The 19,218-nt window shown below is 47.7% G+C and overlaps 1 protein-coding gene across 1 annotated transcript in view; it reads left to right on the top strand.

Moving 5' to 3' along the window:
• The window catches only part of POLR3A (RNA polymerase III subunit A), a 1,042,059-nt gene that overhangs the window by 569,681 nt on the left and 453,160 nt on the right, over positions 1-19,218 (top strand). The window contains exon 20 of the mRNA XM_069611006.1: positions 11,668-11,838. Within this exon, the coding sequence (XP_069467107.1) occupies positions 11,668-11,838 (171 nt within the window). The remainder of the gene's footprint in view (positions 1-11,667; positions 11,839-19,218) is intronic.

The raw sequence follows: 19,218 nt of genomic DNA, 5'->3' as shown, positions 1-19,218 counted from the left end.
TCAGGAGGGATGGTAGGGTACGACGCCTGCTTCGCCGGGGCCGCCTGCACCACCAAACTCTCCGGAGTGGGGTGCCTGGTCAAGTAGCAGGGGTCGCTACTGGCTGGACGGTATTTTCGCGACAAGGATCTGCCCACCGCCGGGAGACTCTCCGGAGCAGTCCAAGCCGCCGCCACCACCCTTCTCTGTAAAGCCATATGGAACGGCAGTACCGGGTCAGTTGGGGGACCAATATCAAGGATGTCCGTTAGATCATCCTGCACAAACTCCCCTGGGGGAGCAGACCATCCCAAGTACTCAGAAACCCTAGCCATAAGGCACCGGTACGAGGAATCGGCATGAGCCAGGCTCAGGCCTACAAAACTCCACCTCCGGAGAGGTGTCCAGTCCACTGGCATCATGCAGTGACTGCCTCAAATCGTCAAACTGACTATGGCCCGAGACAATTTCATCTGGAACCTGACTAGGAACCAGGCCATCAGAATCCTCTTCCGCCTCTGAAATATACTCCAGGTGGCGAAAAGAAGGCACCTGAGAGTGCTTGCTCTTAACCAGAGCCTTCCTAGGGGGTTCCCCCGTGCCACGGGGTACCTCCGACACGAAAGACATCGATGGCGTCGAGTGAATCGGCGCCGGCGTCAAGAGAACAGGCATCGGCACCGAGAGTTTCGACGTCGATGAAATCGGCGTCAACGTTAGATGCTGCGTCGCCAGCATCGACGGCGTCGACACAGCCCTCGAAGCCGGAGCCCCGAGCGTGTCCTTCGACGACCTGAGAGTCGATGGCTTCGACGACTTCCTCGGAGCCGGAGCCTCGAGAAAGCCTCTCGACGCCTCAGACGTCGATGTCTTCCTCGAAGACCTCACAGGTGCACACGGTCTCGAACGCGTCGAGGACCGGGACCTGGAACGGATACGTCGAGAACGAGTCTCCTTGTCCGAACGGAACCTCTCCCGTGACTCGTGCCGACCACTCTTGCGAGCGGTGTCTCTCGACCTCTCACGACCGACCCCACTCGGGGGCGCGGACGGCTTAGTACCCTGCGACTCAAGAATCGCCAGCATTTTCTTCCCGAAGGAAGCCCATTCCTCCGGCGTCGCACGGCTGGTGGGGTAAGCGACGTGCCGGGCAGAGTCCTCCGAAGAGGACCTGGAAGACGACCGGTGTCGGCGCTTCCGAGAATGCCTCGAAGAGACTGAGGAGTGGCGAGACCGACTCCTAGAAGGAGACCCACGAGACTTCCGACGATGACGCGGAGAGTCACCCCTCGAATCATCCGTAGAAAGCCCTGCAGACCTAGACTTCCGGGGCTTGGACACCCGACCTACCGACAACTTCTTCTTACGTTCCCGTAAGGCTTTGGACGTGAGCGACTGGCAGTCGATACAGTCATCCGTGTCGTGGGCCTCCCCGAGGCACCAGAGGCAGGCGTCGTGCGAGTCCGTCACCAACATCTTGGACCCACACTCCCCGCACTTCTTGAAGCCCGGACGCAGGGTCGAAGACGAAGTAGAAGACATCTTCACACGAAGGATTTTCACAAAAACGAACAGGTTCGAAGAACAGAACTCCAAAGAGTCAAGGCGTTAACTGAGATTCACGAAGCAACACGTTCGCAGAAAAAACGGAACTGAGGCTACGGGCGTTGTGCGTCCTACTTATCACATCGGATGACGTCGGACGTCGGAGGAGGTCCTCGACGACGGCGCATCGACGTCATCGACGCAGGCCGCAGACGCCGAAAAAAGTTTCCGAAGCAGCACAGCTGTGGTGATTACATGTCATAGATATGGAGTACGTCGGAGGACCCAATCCCCTCGAAACTGCCTTACTTCTCCTCCTGGAGATCTCAGCAGCATTTGACTTGGTGGACCACCAGGTACTTTGGAACCACTTAGAGTAGGCAGCGCATTTCTCGCATCAAGCCATCGCATGGATCAAATCATTTTTAAGTGAGAGAACTGTGAGGGTCTTCTCCACTTCAGCAGCTGCAGACCCCGCCCCCATCACGTGTGGTGTACCTCAGGGATCTTGTGTCTCCCCCACCATGTATAACATTTTTACCAAGCCCCTGTTTGATGATCTGGACCATCTACGGGTCACCTACACTAACTATGCAGATGACACCCAGATTCTCATCCCACTTTCGGGGGATTGCAATCAGGATTTGGCCTTGGTGAATAGGATATACCTCATCCAGGCATGGATGGCACTTCACGGTCTATGCCTGAATGATGACAAAACAGAAGTCATCATCTAACATCAAGAAACTCGGCCATGACTACACTTCCTTTGACATAGATGGCCACACAATCATGGTCACTAAGGAGGTAAAAACACTAGGTTTTTACCTCGATTCCATCCAGCTTTACCTTGGCAAAACAGGTGAACGCTTTGGCATCTTCTACAGCCTCCACATGTAAGCTGATTAGATCAGCAAAACTATACCTCTCCTCAATCAGTTGCACCACTTTGACAAGAGTACTTGTGCTGTCCAAATTGGATTACTGCAATGCCCTCTATTTGGGATCTAATAAATACATTACGAACAAAATTCAAATACTTCAAAATAATGCCCTAAGAGCAGCTCTAGGAATGACCAGAAGAGAACACATCTCAACGACTAGAAGACAATCTAACTGGCTCTCAACTATTGACAAAATCAAACCTAAAAACTGCTTCCCTAACTTTCAAGTGCCTCAACAATGCAGCTCCTAGCTACCTAACGGAGAGGTTCAAAAGAAGAATCACATCTAGACCTACTGGAGTCGCTTATACAAACTACCTATCAGGTCTCCCCTTCAAAATGAACTCAATCGATGGGAATAGCTTCCCGATCAAAGCTGCCAAACTGTGGAACTCCCTCCCACCCACCTTAAGGACCGACCAATCCTACCTACACTTTAGATTAAATACCATCAACTGGCTTAAATAAAATTACCTGTAGCTCCTGCATAAGTTGCTATTCCCTGTATCAGACCTGTGTAACCCAGACTGAATCTTTGCTTGCTTTTTCGGAACTTTACCCGTTACTTAACATGTATCATACGCTGTATTGCTGTATTACCCCTGTAACTAGGTAACTTTGTATGGTAACACTGTAAATACGCAATCTTGTAACATTGTAACTATGCAAGCTTAAAGTATTCTTGTTCTCGCTCCCTGGTGCGTGCTACAAATAAACAAACAATCCGCAATCAAGAAGGCATAAAGGAAAAATGCCAAGAGATGAGACACTCTTTTGGCCTATTTTAGTTATTCATCTTAGTGGTAGGATCAGGTAGTGTTAGGTTTTGGACTGAGAACATTTACTTTGGACTTCCTGATGGCGGTTGAGCACCTTTAGTTACTTTAGATAGGCAGGGAAACCCCTTTAGCAATAGGGAGAGAGAGGCATTTTCTTTATAATTTAATTAAAAGAAATGTAACCAATTCCAGAGTGTTTACGACTTCTTCTTCCTATCCACCACAGGTGCCATATACATTTTCATCTGCATATCATCAGCAGACCAATGGCCTAGTTGAGAGGTTCAACAGGACTCTCAAAAGCATGACTGGAGCTCTTGTAGAGCCTGTAAGGCAGCAGAAGACAGATTGACAGAGGTGGTCATGGTGGTTGGCATAAACCTTTATTCAAGTGAGAAAATGAAAACAAAATCATATCTTGCCCTAGCTCTGAGGGGTTTCCCTGCCTCAACCAATTGTACTAATGTCACAGTCAAGATGTCAAAAGCATGAGTTCACAGTCCTATGTCAGATTCCTAGCTCTGTGCTTCCCACTCTGTTTAAACTAAATGAAAAGACGGATGTCTTCCTAGTCCAGAGGAATGGTTCCCTTCCCCTGGACAAAAAGGCAGTTCTTGCTTTTATCATTTCTTAAAGTTCTGATTCATGTGCTGGGTGAGATCGCTCCCTTCCTCAGCCTTCTAGTACAGTTCACCAACTGCGGGGAACTTCTCCTTTCTCCAGCCCTCTTTAGGTAAACCTTGGTTTATAAATCACACAGTTCAACAATAATTTCCACAGTTGGTGATGGGAATGCCTCCTTTCCCCAACCAGCCTTTCTCAAGCTTCTCTAAACGGTGGTGGGTCCCTGACCCTAGGTGGCAGACCTGGTTCTCTTTTACCAGGCACTGCGACGAAGAAGAGTAGTTTGGATACTTCTCCAAACCATGGTGGGTCCTTGATCCTGGTTTTCTGACCTAGTTGCCTTCTCTCCCAGGTCCCTTAGGTACAAACACATTCTTGGTTTAATCTGCTGCCAAGTACTATGTTCATATGCATTGTTTTCACAGTTCTTTTCACAGTCTCTTAATCTCACATAGACATGGTTTACTCCCCTGCCAAGTACTATCTTCAGATGTCTTATTCTGGCAGTTCTCTTTGCCTTCTCCCCTCATGTTTGACAGTTCCGGTTCATCTTCCCTCCAAGTACTGCCACAAAGAAGATGAGGTATCCTTATTGCGTGATATTTCTTTTCATGTAAGGGGCCCGGACCCTATTATTTGTAAGTGTCTTTGTAAAGCTTCTCTTAATGTCACATTGGGGTTATCCTCTGTACCCCCCCCCCCCTTTCCATGCACTTTTGAGTTTGGGGCCTCTCGTACCCTCTGGGGACCCCTGACCATAGACTCGGCCACCCAAATACCTTTAGGGTCTTGGCTGCAGCCCTCCAGGCAATCACAGGTTTCCCAATGTCTTTTTGGCTCACTGGCTCTCTGGGGCTCTTCTCGGCTCCTGACTCCCTCACAGCTGGATCCTGCGGTCCAACAATGCAGCGCTACTGTTGCTCTCCCCAGCTGGCCTTCTGTTTCTCTCTCTTTGTCTCCGGGACACTGTGTTTCTTGCTCTCTCGTGTCTGCCACGCTCTTTGTTCCTCCAGGGAGGATCTGGCTCACAGGTGAGTCCCTTGTCAGTTTTTAAGTCTGCATTCAGTACGGTCTGTGGGTGGAGACTAGACCATTCACGTACGTTTTTCGAAGTGAGGTCTTCATGACAACTACCTCTACTCCTCCTCATCACAATCCTTTTTAATTTCTGAGTTCTACCAAAGTATACTGAATAAGAGGGTAGAGGTGAAGGATAGTTGTACATGTTGGGCGGATACCCCGTTCTCCCACAATAGTGGTCACTGGTCCGACAGGGGACTTCCCCTCCCATGAGATCCACTTGCTGAGTACCACCCCCAGGGGGACTGTTGGGTAATGGCCTCACCATCGTGGCTTCAGGGGAAGGGCTCCCCCTATGGAAGCAGTGACGATATCCTGGTATTCGTCACAAGCCCCAGAGGATAAAGTGGGATCTCCTGATGCTATGCTTACTTTTTGCCTACAGAGAGGTACGTAAAGGAGTTGGCATTAGCCCCATTGAGATCTTTTTTTGGTAACCCTATCAGGGAACCCCTTGCCATCGTCCAGGAAGGATGTGAGATGCCCACTCCTGCTGTCACTGCCAATGTAGTGGACTATGTGTTCGGCTCGAGAAAGAAGATGGTCTTACTGATGGCTCAGGCAAATGACAAGTTGAAGGCTGGACAAGCACTGGTTAAACATTGGTATGACTAGAAAGCTTCACTTGTGTATTTATAGCTTTACAGGACAAGTGGTCAGGTCCTTACCGTATTGTTGAAAGACTGGGTGAGGTACACTGTTTAGTGGATATTAGAAGACCTGGTCAGGCTCCAAAAGAATTCCATGTGAAGAGGTTGACAGCATTCATCCCCATGGTTGAAATGACAGCCCTGCTTCTGGCTTCAGATAGGGAGGAGGAATCTGAACCTCTCCCCAACATGTTCCAGGGTAGCCTTTCAGCTTGGTTTGAGGGTGTCAAATTGTCCCCTCAACTGACACCACACCAGCAAGGAGAGGTGAAGACTTTGCTTAAGCAGTTGTCCCCCTTGTTCCCGCACACGTCAGGCTTGACACCTTGGTGCAGGCATGACATTGACACTGGAGACATTCTGCCTACCAAACCTAGGCTCTGTAGGATGTCTGACAAAGTCAGATACCACATTACGTCTGAGGTTGACAAAATGTTGGATCTAGTGGTGATGGAGCCCTCCAGTAGTCCTTTGTCCTGTCCTGTTCTGGTACCAAAAGCAGGAACCTTGGATTTGAGATGCTGTGTGGACTACAGAGCTCTCAGTGCTGTCACCAAGACACATACTTATCCCCTTCTGTGAACTGATGAGTTAGTGGACAAGCTAGGTGCTGCCAATTACCTTGGCACCTTTGACCTTACTGCAGGGTATTGACAAATATCCCTGACAGAAAATGCCAAGGAGATTCTCAACAACTGAGGGGCTTAACCAGTTCAGGGTAATGCCCTTTGGCTTAAATAATGCAACTGACACTTTTCAAAGGTTGGCCAGTCATGTCCTGAATGGGTTAGATGATTTCTGCGTGGCATATCTGGATGATATAGCAGTTTTCAGCCCTACTTGGGAAGAACATGTAAGACACCTTGTGTTGCAGGCTCTTCAGCAGGCCCACCTGGCCATAAAGGCTACCATAAAGGCTACCAATTGCCAGATTGATCAGGGTTCAGTGACCTACTTTGGGCATGAGGTTGGTGGTTGCAAGATTCAGCCTCTTCCCAGCAAAGTACATGCTATACAAGACTGGGCAACCTCCACAACCCAGGTGGGAGCTTTTCCGGGCCTTACTTGGTATTACTGAAATGTCATGGCAGTCTATTGAACCATAGCTGCCCCTCTGACTGCCCTCACAACTCCTAAGAAAGCCAACGAAAGTCACTTGGACTGAGAATTGTGAGGAGGCCTTCCAACACCTTAAGGATTCCCTTTATCCGGCCCCTATTATCAGGTCACCTTATTACCAGAGATCTTTTATTGTGCGGTTATAGGCCTTGGGGGACTAGGGTAGGTGCTGTCCTTTCACAGTTAGATGACAAAGGCAGGGAACATCCTCTGATTTTAGTTGCCAGTTTAAGGACAGAGTGCTCAGGTGGCCGGTTGTGGAAAAGCAGTGTTTTTCCATAGTGGGGGCACTTCGTAAGCTGATACCCTACCTCTTTGGTACTCACTTCACTGTGCAGACTGACCATAACCCCTTAAAGTAGCTAATGAACATAAAGTGAGAGAATCCTAAGTCACTCGGGTGGTCCATAAGCCTTCACGGCTTTGACTTCACTATTGTGCATAGGTCAGGTGCATAACATAGCAATGTTGATGGGCTGTCCAGGATGTATAACCGACTGGAACAGGAAACCCATCCAGGGGTGGATTAGATCCCCCCTGTTTCTAGTCTGGGGGAGGGGGGGGTCAAGTGTTAGGAAGAGATTTCTCTTTCAGCAACTTTCCCTCCATAGATCTTAGGACCTCCAAACGTTGTGCTTTTGTTTTTGAACCGGTCTTGACTTTTTACAGGGAAGTGAAGTCTTCAGCTTCACTCCCCTGGCCTTTTGCTCATTTGTTGTCGGGGAAACTGATCAGTCCTTCAGAAGTACTTCCCTTTTTGTCCTTTACTTTTTGTAACTTTTTTAACATTGCCCACAGCATGTCACAAGGCAGTGCAATGGGTATACTTTTTTATCTCCTTAGATTTTTACACCTGGGATTTTTGCTTACTTTTATATGTGCCTAAAGACAAGCTGGTGGCAGCAATTATATTTGTGGAGACAGCCTGAATAGGCACCCATGATGCTGGTTACTTTAAACTTCTGCTGTTGATAGAGCAGGGATGATTGAAGACCCAGTTTGCTCTAGGAGTGTTGGTCAAGGGTTCAGCCCTGAAGACAGATTATATCTGAAATACATAGGCTATTGTGAACCCATGTAACATCAACACTGCCTCATTTATGTATGATATATAAAAAACAGTGTTTTATATATGTGGCTACAGATTTTGATTTGACGAAGGAAACATTTACATATGTAAAATATTATAAAAGTACTTAAAGTATTTATTAATTTCAGCCCCCACATCAGGGAAAGCATGAGCATGTGGTTCTCACAGGGGTAACCCCGAGAGTTTATTTTAGCAATTATATTTTTACAAATTGTGTCATTTCTTGTCTGCACATTCACATTTACCATGTATGGCTACTAAACGTGGCTTGTGCCCTCAAATGGCCACGCCACGAGACTTTGACTTGTTCTTTGGCCATATTGTTGTTTTGCCTTCTTCCTGCCGTGCCAGGTCAAGAACTCCAATATAAGGTCATGCACTTGCCCAAGAAAGCTGCTGCTTTCTCATGCTAGTGATGCCTTTGTGTGTGCATAGCTCAGGAAGTGGGAGGGATTGTCTGGTCCCACTCCACATCCTTGGTACCAGTGAGTCTAGGTGTGAGGTATGAGTGCAATCAATAGTTTGCCCTGATTTGACAACTACTGGCTGTTTCAATGGTGCACATCAATACCATTAGTGTGCTTGAACTTGCATCCAGACTGGATTTTGGATAAGCGGGATCCTGCAGCCATTTCTTGAGATGTTTGGAGCCAAGAATCCTATGTAGAAGAACAGCTGACTGAAGATCTGTAGAAGAAGAATCCTGAAGAGGCCCAGCATCCCTTCCTGTGTCTGGCCCGATGAAGCCCTGTTGGTCTACTAGATCTGCGAAGGCCCTGTCCTTTAACCCCTGTACTGGTGGGAGCAACCAGTCCCAACGTGGTCCCAAGGATCCAGCCATCCTGAGCCTTTGGAGATGTCTCTGGACCACCCGGTAGACTGACCAGCTCTCCAGTGGGATACCTCGCTAGAACCGTCGCCATTCCACATTTGTAGCTAGATCTTCGGTGGTCACCAGCTTGTGGTATAAGTCACCTTCCTGTCTAATTTCAGCCTCCCAATTTCAAGGGATCCTGCTCTGGAAGGTCTTCAACCACGGCTGGAAATACTCCTGCCATTGCTTGTGTGCTTTGGCTGGCACTGGAACTCTCCTTCCTTTGTCCAGTGGAGACCAACTGCAGGAAAACCAACCTCCAGCAACATCCCCTCCCTACCTCACTTCTCCCCCCTCTCCCCCCATTTAACCCATCCAGTCATCTGGGAAAATCTGTCTCAGGGGGCCAAGTAAACACAAAGCATTTATCTCCCCCTGTCCCCCACAGGAAAACATTGAGAACAAATCTTTTTATCCTATCATTCCACTGCTTTTTGGTTGTCCTACCTGAGCAGCGAAAGGCACACACACGCACATTTTACTTACTAGTAACTTTGTTGCATCTCTTCTCTTGAACAATTGCCAATACAAGTACTTTACGTGCATCATATACATTCTGGCAAGAATCATTGTGACTTTTGGGTACAAGGCCACACTCTTCATAGTGAATGGACTTCTGAAGCGAGGGCATATTTATTGTGACTTGGTTCCATATTACTGCATTACTTACCTTCTTTTAAGTCATTGAATGCATTTTAAGAACCTGTGGTGACTGTATATATGTGTATGATTGAGTGTTGCTTGATATCACTTGCTTGTTTCATTTTTGAGTGTGTTGTGACGAATCACAGGAATTCGTCCCTTCTCCCCAAATGGGAGCCCCCCACCCCACACCGCCTTCTGAGGCTAGGGAGGTGAGCCCGCTCCACAACACCCTTCTTAGGGGTCGAGGCAAGTTGAACCTCACTGGGAGAGACTCCCCCTTTGGCGACAAGGACTCCCATTCCTGTGAGGAACTCCCTAAGTAATCTTCCAACCATACCTCTTCAAATACATCAGTAACGAAATGTATGAAGAAAATAACTATGTATTATTGTCATCATGAAACTCTGATTACTCCTTTACAAGAAAAATCCTCTAACTGAGACAAGGAAGTAGATTTGTGGAGGGGTAAAGAAGACCGAAAAAACCGAGACAAATGATTGAGACTACGTCAGGCAATTCCCTCGCTACGTAATAAAGGAAGGGGAGGAGACTGGAGAGCCAGAGAGGAAGCCTGTGAATTACAAATTTACTTGCCTGCTTACATGGAGAGAGGAAGCTGGATGTGCAGCGTCCTATGATCGAGAGAAAGCAAACTGCAGAATTAGGCATGCAGTGTTGTTAACCAGAGAGAAGACAGACGGATGCGAGGCGTCATTACCCAGAGAGAAAAGAGTTGTGCCGTGACCACAATGGAACCGTCGTGGAACAGTGGTCCCTTGAACAAAGCTGATACCACTCCCCAAGATGTAACACAGAACCTGCCAGCAGATGAGATACCTGAGAACCCGCTTCTGCAGCGACACAAAGGAAAAGTAGCAGAAGAATCATGAGAGGCAGGTCTGACAAACCGGAGAGAAGGTTCCACCTGGATAACCAACCCAGTGACATTATCCCGGAGCACGGTGGGTAACGGGGAAAGCAGAAGACCCTGGAGGCGGACAGAAAATCCTTACTGGAATGCTCATACTCGTCCCAGTCAGGATAAAGCATTGATATTGAATAAAAGCAAGTGAGAATTATTACTCTGATGCTAATCCCAGTCAAGAAGAACATCTTGACGCACAACAGAATAAGAGAAGAACAGACCTCAAGACTGGAATGTTCACGTTGAGACAAAACTAGGCAAAGAAGGTCCAATCCGAGAAGAGAAATATAGAAAGAAAAGCAAGAAGAGAAGGTTAAAATAGAGAATAAGGGCAAAATCCAAAGAGAAACCAGAGACTATGAAATATATACCAAAGGCTGGAAAAGGAAAGGGGAGATTTTAAAAAAAAAGGTAAGGGGAGAGTTCAAAGCGTTGAATAAAATGACCTTGAGAAAAGACAAGGATAAATCAAGAGAAGAACACGAAACAGAGAATATTCACTTAAGAGCGAAGCATCAGAAGTTGAATAATCTTGTAACAACTGTATGAATTGATCAAACCAGTCACCAGGGAACTACTTGAGGATGGCTTACTGAACTGAACTTCATGAAAAGCAAGTCTTCAGGAGAAGGGCACCTGGAAACACTTGTGTATAGGCGCCATACAAATGACCAATAAATAAAACAATAAATAAAGGGCGCATTTCTCCTGATTTCTGGTTGTTATAGTGGTAGGGTTACAATAGGTTAGTTTTGCTGGCGGACAAGGTCTGTTTGGGCTCTCATGGGCGACTGACAAGCACCTTAGCTAGTTTTGTTAGGAAGGAAAACCCAGTTATAGTGAAAGATAGGCATGCATTCCTTGGTTTAATAAAACATTCAGTGGGATGGAAAATCAGAGTCTGTCCTTTTAACCCACCACAGTGTGTTTCAGGCCTAATTGAATACTGTATGATTCACTGTAGCGACTCATTGGGGATCCCTGCCCCAACTCGCACTCTCCTGAGAATAGCCTTAACTGCTCTGCATTGCTACCTTGATTGGGGTTTGGCTAATCTGGGTTCCCCTGTATACTATAACTCGGATGGCCTCCTAAATACTTCCACCAGGCCAGATTCTTGAAATCCATCTTAACCCTTTCATTTTTGTGGAAGGATTTTTGGTTGTGATGGACTAATCTCTGCTACTAATTTCTGTGTCATATGCTTCATGGATGATTCTCCTCCTGTCTTGGGCGAACAATTAAAAAACATATTTTTTAATCAATCCAAGTCCAGTCAATAAAAAAACTTGTCTTCCTATAATGTATTATTGGCATTCGTTCTAGCAATTAGAGCCCATACCTGGAGCAGGTATAATTTGAGGTAACTGGACCTTTTGAAAGTAACATTGTTTATCTGTTCACTTGTCTCAGAGACGCCTGGTAAAGTCACTGGAGGACCTGTGTTCTCAGTACGACTTGACGGTGCGGAGCGCCACAGGAGATGTCATCCAGTTCATCTACGGAGGAGATGGTTTAGATCCTGCAGCCATGGAGGGAAAGGATGAACCCTTGGAGTTCAAGAGAGTTCTGGACAACATCCGAGTAAGAGCCAGGAAATGTATGGTTTGAAGGTTGTTCAGAGGATTGGCAGAATTAATCTATAAAAAGAGATTTTCCAAATAATGTAGATTTCTTTTCCCCTTGCATCGCATCCAGTATAAATGTCTCCATAAGTTTATCTGCAAAAAGATGTCAATTGTGGGTCTGATCTACTTAGTGAGTGCTGGCAAAGGACTGATTGTGCACCATTTCACTCTGTTTGGTTTAACATACTCATCGTAATAATCTTGTAGGTATGAACAGTTTGATTTCTGCTGGATTTCTATGCCCCAGCTCTTTTCACTTGCTTCTCATGACTGCATGTTTTCTTGCATAGCTTACTGCCTGCCACAGAGGGTCTCAATCTACAAAGATGTTGAGTTTATCGTGCTTTATTGAATTTTTAAGTAGATTCTTCAGGAGACTGGGATTAGTGAGACTAAGTGGGACTAAGTGGGCCCCTAGGTAATTTCTCAAGCTTCACGTATGCTCCCTCCACCATAGCCCCAGCATCCCTAACCCCCAAAAGTCCCTAATGCCCAAAACGTCCCTGAGTTATCTTAAATTAAGGTAACCCATGCTGCTTTTGTCTTTTCCATTTAGGGAGGGAAACCTAAATGCCATAGCCTTCTCCAACTCCCTCACCACATTTCATCCTCTCCCTGTAGTATGCAGGTTGGTTTCTCCAGGGTTTCTCACCCAGTCTTGCTGAACCTCTATCTTTTCTCTTCCCCCGTTTCCTTCTCTCTGCTCTCCTCACTCCCTCTCCTGCATCCCTCACACTACCTGCACCTTTCCCCTCTCTCCTTCCTCTCTTTTTCTATACCTGCACCCTGCTTCTCTCCCCTCTGTCCCTCACTAACCCCGATCTACTCCTCGGTCTCCTGATTTTAAACACTCCATTTGTCTCTCCCCACTACCGTCACTTGGCCCTCACCTGTTACTTCTCCTGTTACCACCTTTCACCTTTTCCCCACTCTACAGCCACACACACTCTATCACTTATCCTCACACCCTCTCAAAACTCCCATGTGCTGTCTATCTCCCTTTCTATATCTTTTACTCTTTTTTTATTTTTTTATAATTCTCTTTATTTTATACAGAAACAAACAAAGGCAGCGTTTTTTTCCACTCGGGTTCACAACAGTGTACCAAAATTACACTCAAGTATGTTAAATTTGATCAAAGATTCAGGTTCAATATCAGAATGATCAGAGGCTATCTTTGATTTCATTATCAGATATTGTTGATATGAGCCCCATATATCCATGGGTCTCGCACTTGGGTGAGCTATGAGTATGTAGTCCCACTCTATATCATAGCATTACATTATATTCTTCATGCAGTTAACACATGTAGGTCCTCTTCCCCAGGCCATTGCCACTCTTCTCTTTGCCAACTCCAGTAATAACCCTGTTAGGCACCTTACATGCCATGAGATATTCTTCATATACCCCAAGAGTGCCACTTATGGTGAGGTTTCTAACTGCTCTCCAGCGATCTCTCCCAACGTGTGAAACCCCTCACTCCAAAAACCCACGATTGGCAGGCAATGCCATGTCAAATGCATAAAGGTTGCTAGTGAATGCGCGCACCTCAAACATTCTGAAAGAATCTATGGAGAGTTGCGGCAGTGTAGTATGTTTGATGTAGGTATTTAAAGTGCAATCATTTTTACCGACTGCTAAGAGCTATTTTCTTAGTCTGCGCACGGATCTGCGTGATCCGTTCGCGGCTGGTTTTCCCACGACGGAAAAGTTTGCATGGGAAATGTACGCACCACAAAAGGTTCGTACATTTCCCATGCAAAATATATGTCCCCCGCAACCCCTGCTCAGTATACTGTAAAGTGTAGTGAGTGGGGTGTTGTGGGGGACACCCCTGCAGCCCCAGTTTCAAAAAATAAATAAAACTATCTTTACCTACCTTAAATGCATATCACCAAAGGTTCGAACTTTTGGTGTTCAAACCTTTGGTGCTATGCATTTGCGGTCTTTTGATGTTTGCGGGCGTTTTTACTCAGTAAAAACATACAATACCCTGCGCACAACAGTAATGCCATACCTCCTCAGGAATCGGAAGCCTAAGGAATCTTCCCACTTCAAGTGTGCAGCTTCAGACCATCCCACCTTTTTTTCTATAATGTTTGCATATCAACTGGAGACCAACTTCCCAGTACCCTCTGCTGTTATTGCACCATGGAGAAGTGGTGGCCTGCGGAAGGAGATAAATAATCCCTTCAGTGTGTTCCTGAGTTTAAAATATAGAAATATATCCAGTGGTATCCTTCACTCTCCTTTAACATCCTCCCTCACTAACTGGTGACTCTCTCCTACACCTATCGCCTTAGCTGTACACTCTCAGATCACTGTCACAGTCTCCACAGCGCACACCTCCACCTTTCGCCTGGCCTCTTGGTCCACCACCTCCCACCTGACCTCAGCGAACACCTTTCAATCTCCTTTGTGCTGACTGGGATTTTATACCCCAGCCTACCCCCTTCCAACACTCCTCCCGGCTCCTATTGGTCTTCCAGGTCACTTGTTACCATTGGCCAATATCTGGCTATGGGCCAGGGTTTTCCAACTCAAGGTCTCAAGGGCCGGAATCCTGATGGGTTTTCAGGATATCCCTCATTAATATTCATGAGAAATGTGCATACATTTAGAATCATTGAATGCAAATTGATAATGAATATTAATGATGGGTATCCTGAAAATCCAACATGTTTCTGGCCCTTAAGGCCTGGAGTTGGACAAGCTGTCCCTGAAATGCTTTGAGAAGGCTTCTAGCACTGCCCTCTTTTTTAATCTCTGTTTGCAGGTTGGCAACCCTGTGCTCAGGCTGCTTTCTTTCCTTGTTGCGTTCTCCATGAACTAGTGAGTTTTGTTTCCAATTGGATTTGGGGGGGATTTGTGTGGCTCCCCTGCAGTTCCTTCTCAGACTCTGTTCCTTCTCTGTTGCCCCCTCAGTTCACCTGGGGTCCATCTAGGGTTGTTGGTTTAAGTGTCTCATATCTGTGGGGCCGGAATAATCACTGTCCTTTACAGGTCTGTTATTGATTTCATTCCCCTGGTTCCAGTACGTGTTTTCTTGTTTGCATCCAGGTGCCTTCTGGGAGTTACTGTTCTGAAAGACGAGAGAAATATAGCAGAAGGGAGGTTAAAGGGCATTGTTGAAGGAACAGTGGTTCCAGCAGACATATTCAATGCACACTCAGGGGTGAAGGGGTGTATACTGTAACCCTCCCCCAACTCCTGCCCCCCCCCCCCCTTTGAAGTAGGGCATGCTGTGGTGTACACACTGGTATCCTGACCCTAAACCCATTGCATACCTCCAACCCTTCTTCAAAGCCCCCTCCTCTTTACGCCAACTATCTAGATGTCAGGATTTTCGGGACCTTCTCTCCTCTCAGACTTCTCTGCTCTTGATTTACCTGGGGAGATCAACACAGAGGTCCTTTAGGGCAATGATGGGATATCTTCCCCCACAGGCATAACACCTGGTCGCTTGGTTTACCCAAGGGATATGACTGGTATCTTATGGCCTTGTTCTTTATATCGTAGAGACTGCATTTATTCCCTGAATCCAGGAAACCTGCTCCCAAACACCAGATCCTTTGATAGTTAATGATCACCAGGACTAAGTTGCTCCAGATTGTGTCTCCACCTGTATTGGGATCCTCACCGTACTGTAAGTCATCTAGCCCCCATAGATGCACACTTAGCAATGTTGTACTTTGCCCTGGAACTGAGCGATAATAGCATTTCCAGACGTGTAGTGTTGCTGGTGCTGCCTGAAGCTAACAAGGCACATACCGTCTTCCCCTGAACCAGAGCCAGCAGTCGGAAGGTTTCTTCAGGCAGCTCACCCCGGGCATACAAATGGTGAGTGGAGCATCCCTTGGAAGCTTTTCTCTTGCAATTCTCTTGTGGTGGTTTTACTAAAGGGATATTATCCGGCTCCTGATACTTGGAGAGAGGACACAGATTTTCAATGGGACGCCTTAACCCATAGAATAGGCACAACATTTCCTCAGCCTGACTCCCGTTGCCATATGGGAGTGTGACGATTCACAGGATCACGTGACTTCTCCCCAGAGGGGAGCCCTTCCCTATGAGGCTAGGGGCAGTGGGGGAAGGCCACTACCCAATAGTCCTCCTAGGGGTGGCAAAAAGCAGGAGAACCTCATAGGGAGAGACTCCCTTCATGGGAATAAGAACTCCCGCCCTGTGAAAGTCCTCCCTGCACCCCTGTGTCCAGAAACCACAGCTCCATTGACTCCTTCGCTCTCCCAAACGGGAACTACTACGGTATGTTATTGGGAAGTCTCTACTATCCTACCTGTAAGATCAGATAGGACTGAGACAGAGAAGAACCAAAGAAACATACAGAACAACCTTAGAAAGGATCACCAAAGTACTGTGGTGAGGTGGCCACCGGGAGGCATGAAGATAACTTCAAGCATTGACGACAAACATTGAAGCTACGCAGGGGGGGTCCCAGCAATATGACGTAAACACCAAGGAGTAGTGGTGTTCGGAAGCAGGAAAAGCAGCGAGGGAAGCTGGCAAGCATCCTTCAAGGCCAGAAACATTCAAACCGGCAGTGCCCGAAACTTTGAGACAATCGGTATTACAAGATGAAGCTGGGAGGAGCCACCAGGGGGCGCCGAGAGGATCTGACGCGTCTGTCGGTCTCCTTCCCAGGGCGTCTTAAAAAGGACCTGAGCCCCCCCCCCTTGAGCCCCACAAGAGGGAAGAACCGACCCCCTCAGTGGCTTTGTGTACCCCCTGGGAGTCCTGGAGGCGCAGTGTATCGGGTGTACAGAGCTTGCTTGGCGGGCCGGGGAGCTCTGTGCAGGCCGCCGAGCGCTCCCTTGAGTGGGTAGAGGATGGAGTCCCTCCCGCTGTCAACTTAGAGCGGGTCCTGGAGTGTTTCTTCGCCCGGCGGGCCGTTGAGAGCCTGCTCATCGTGAGCCTCCGCGCGTCCACCAGTGCCCTGCGGCGAGCGCTCCCTGGACTTGCCCCCTCCGCCCGCGGGCGTTTGGCCCGGCCCGCATCGCGGCCTAGGAGGGTGCCCGTGGAAGGCGGCCGCGGCGGGCGGGCCTCGGATGGTTGGGGGGGTACCCTGCATCCTGCCCCTGCCGGCGCGGGACCTCGGCGGAGGCAGCTGATTTGTGCAGGTGCCTGGAGGTGCAGCTCCTGGTGGACCTCCGCTGCGACTCCGGGATCATTGAAGCCCCCAGGCCCTGAAGATGGTGTGCGGTGGCCCCTAGGAATCCTATGGACGAGCCAAGGGGTGGTCGGCCCCCCCGCCACAGTGAAGGTTTGTGCAAGATGAAGCTGGGAAGAACTACGAGTCGGAGTCACTGCGAATGGCTACCGAAGCAGGAAAGATCCAGCGGTGGCGTGGTCTCTTCCAAACCGCTGCAGCAAAGACTCCTTGGAGCCACAACGACCATGAAGGAGGAAAGCAGCAATACGTGCTGATCGCTTGCAGAACCAACTGCAACTTGAGACCCCAGGAAGAACCAGTAGTGCTACCCAGTGAAGATACAAGTAACAGGAGTTGCGGGAATGCCGGGTTGGGTCCAGAGAGCCTGAAGAGTCGAGTATTCTTCGGGAGCGATCTCCCTCATCACAGTAGTGATTCCCATTGAACCAAGATTCAAGGAATCCTCTTGAGTAGTCTTCCTCGTCATGGTGGTGAACCAGAAAACCTCAGGACTCGAGAGTGCCTCAGGAGTCAACTTCATCGCTACAGTGGGAAATGTAATCCATGTGGAAGATACCAAAACGACCAAGAACTGTCAGAGAGCAATCTCCCCAATAATCAAGATATTAAAAGTCCTGACAAAGTGCTAGCACAAAGAAGAAAAGTTGACAAAGCCTTAACTCTGTTGTTTACAAATCCGTGGGAAGAATTAAAGATTTCTAAAGAATTGTACAAAGGACTATCCAAAGTTCTTCTGGATGGACCAGCAGAAGGGACTCCCCCTCCTGGTCTAGGTGTATTTGGTAAATCAGACCTTGTAGCTAGAGACTGATGTTAAGCCAGCCTAAGACTGGATTGTTTCACCTTAGAAGGGAGCCATTCTCCTGGTGGCTTTGATAGGAAGTTCAATGAATGTTTCATTTGGTTTATTTTCATGTGGAAGGGATAGAGTAGATGGTTTGGACATAGGACAGTGTTTTGGTTTTGACTTGCATCCTGACAATCATCCAAGTTATTCTATGTTGAGGTCTGGAAACCCCTCTAGAAATGAGCAGAGGCAGGTTATTTTTATTAGTTGAATAAAAGTCTACAGCCAAAATGATAACACTTTGTCACTCCATCATGCCATAGGGAGGTCTAAGGCATTTGGGTTTTTGAACCCTTGCAGGTATGACTGCAGTTCTGAGTTGTGGCATTTCCTTCAGGGAGGGTGCTATGTCCTTCTCTGCGAAGACTTCCAGCCGTAGCTGTCGCTCTCCATAGATAGTAGTACTTTCGTGGTCTCAGATGGATGCTCTGACTGAGCATTCTGAACACCCTGTTGTCTTTCCCCTAGGTTCTCCTTGAAATGGGTATTCCCACCTTATTTACGGCCCTGTTATGTTGACCTCACCCCTTCCCCCCCAGAGTTTAGCGGGTGCAGCCCTGGTCTTTCATGTCTTCTGGATCCTGGCCAGGGCTATCTCTTTCATAGGGATGCAAAGTTAGCCATTCCGAAACCGCTTCTACCGGTGAATCTGGCTAGACTAGGTTTGTCTCCTCTTTCCCACAGTCTAGCTCCTTTTCAGGCTGTCTTTGGAGGTAACGCTCACTGGGGTTGATATTGGTTTTCAGGCTCCTCTGTTCTTCTGCAGCACCTCACTGTCATTGCTACTTCCTCACCTACCCCGGTGGCAGGTACTGCTCCAAGCCCACTGTGGAATCCCTTAGGCTCTCTTAAGGAGCTTTCTCTTGCTAAGATGTTCCGGTCCCAGCGATGGAACAGGATTGACAAGATAGGCAACAACTATTGTTGCAGATACTTCCACTCTGAGCATTGGTCGGCGGTCCACAGGGTATCCCACCAAAACCATCTGACTATCTCAGCCCTCTGAAGCTGGATAGGGGTGGGGAAGAGGTTGACCAGCAAGACATGGATGTAACCTGAAGGTTTGGTGGAACCTTCGGGTTGCTCTAGGTTGCAGTGAGGCTCTGCTTTGAAAATCTAGCAATACTGTTGGCTAAAAGGAGCATTGCCATGGCTTGGATGAGACCCAGGCCTCCAAACACATTGAGCTGGTAAACCAAACGTGTGCTGTGTAATGATCAAGAGGAAACATTTAGACCATTAACGTTCTGAAAAGGATGTCACAAAAAGATCTTTTTTTTTTACCCCTTTCTTTTTTG

Source organism: Ambystoma mexicanum, chromosome 8 (genome assembly GCF_040938575.1).
Source record: "Ambystoma mexicanum isolate Mex_15411 chromosome 8, UKY_AmexF1_1, whole genome shotgun sequence".
NCBI lineage: Eukaryota > Metazoa > Chordata > Amphibia > Caudata > Ambystomatidae > Ambystoma > Ambystoma mexicanum.
Note: the sequence above shows the minus strand (reverse complement) of the source record. Positions and strands in the feature narration are given on the sequence as shown.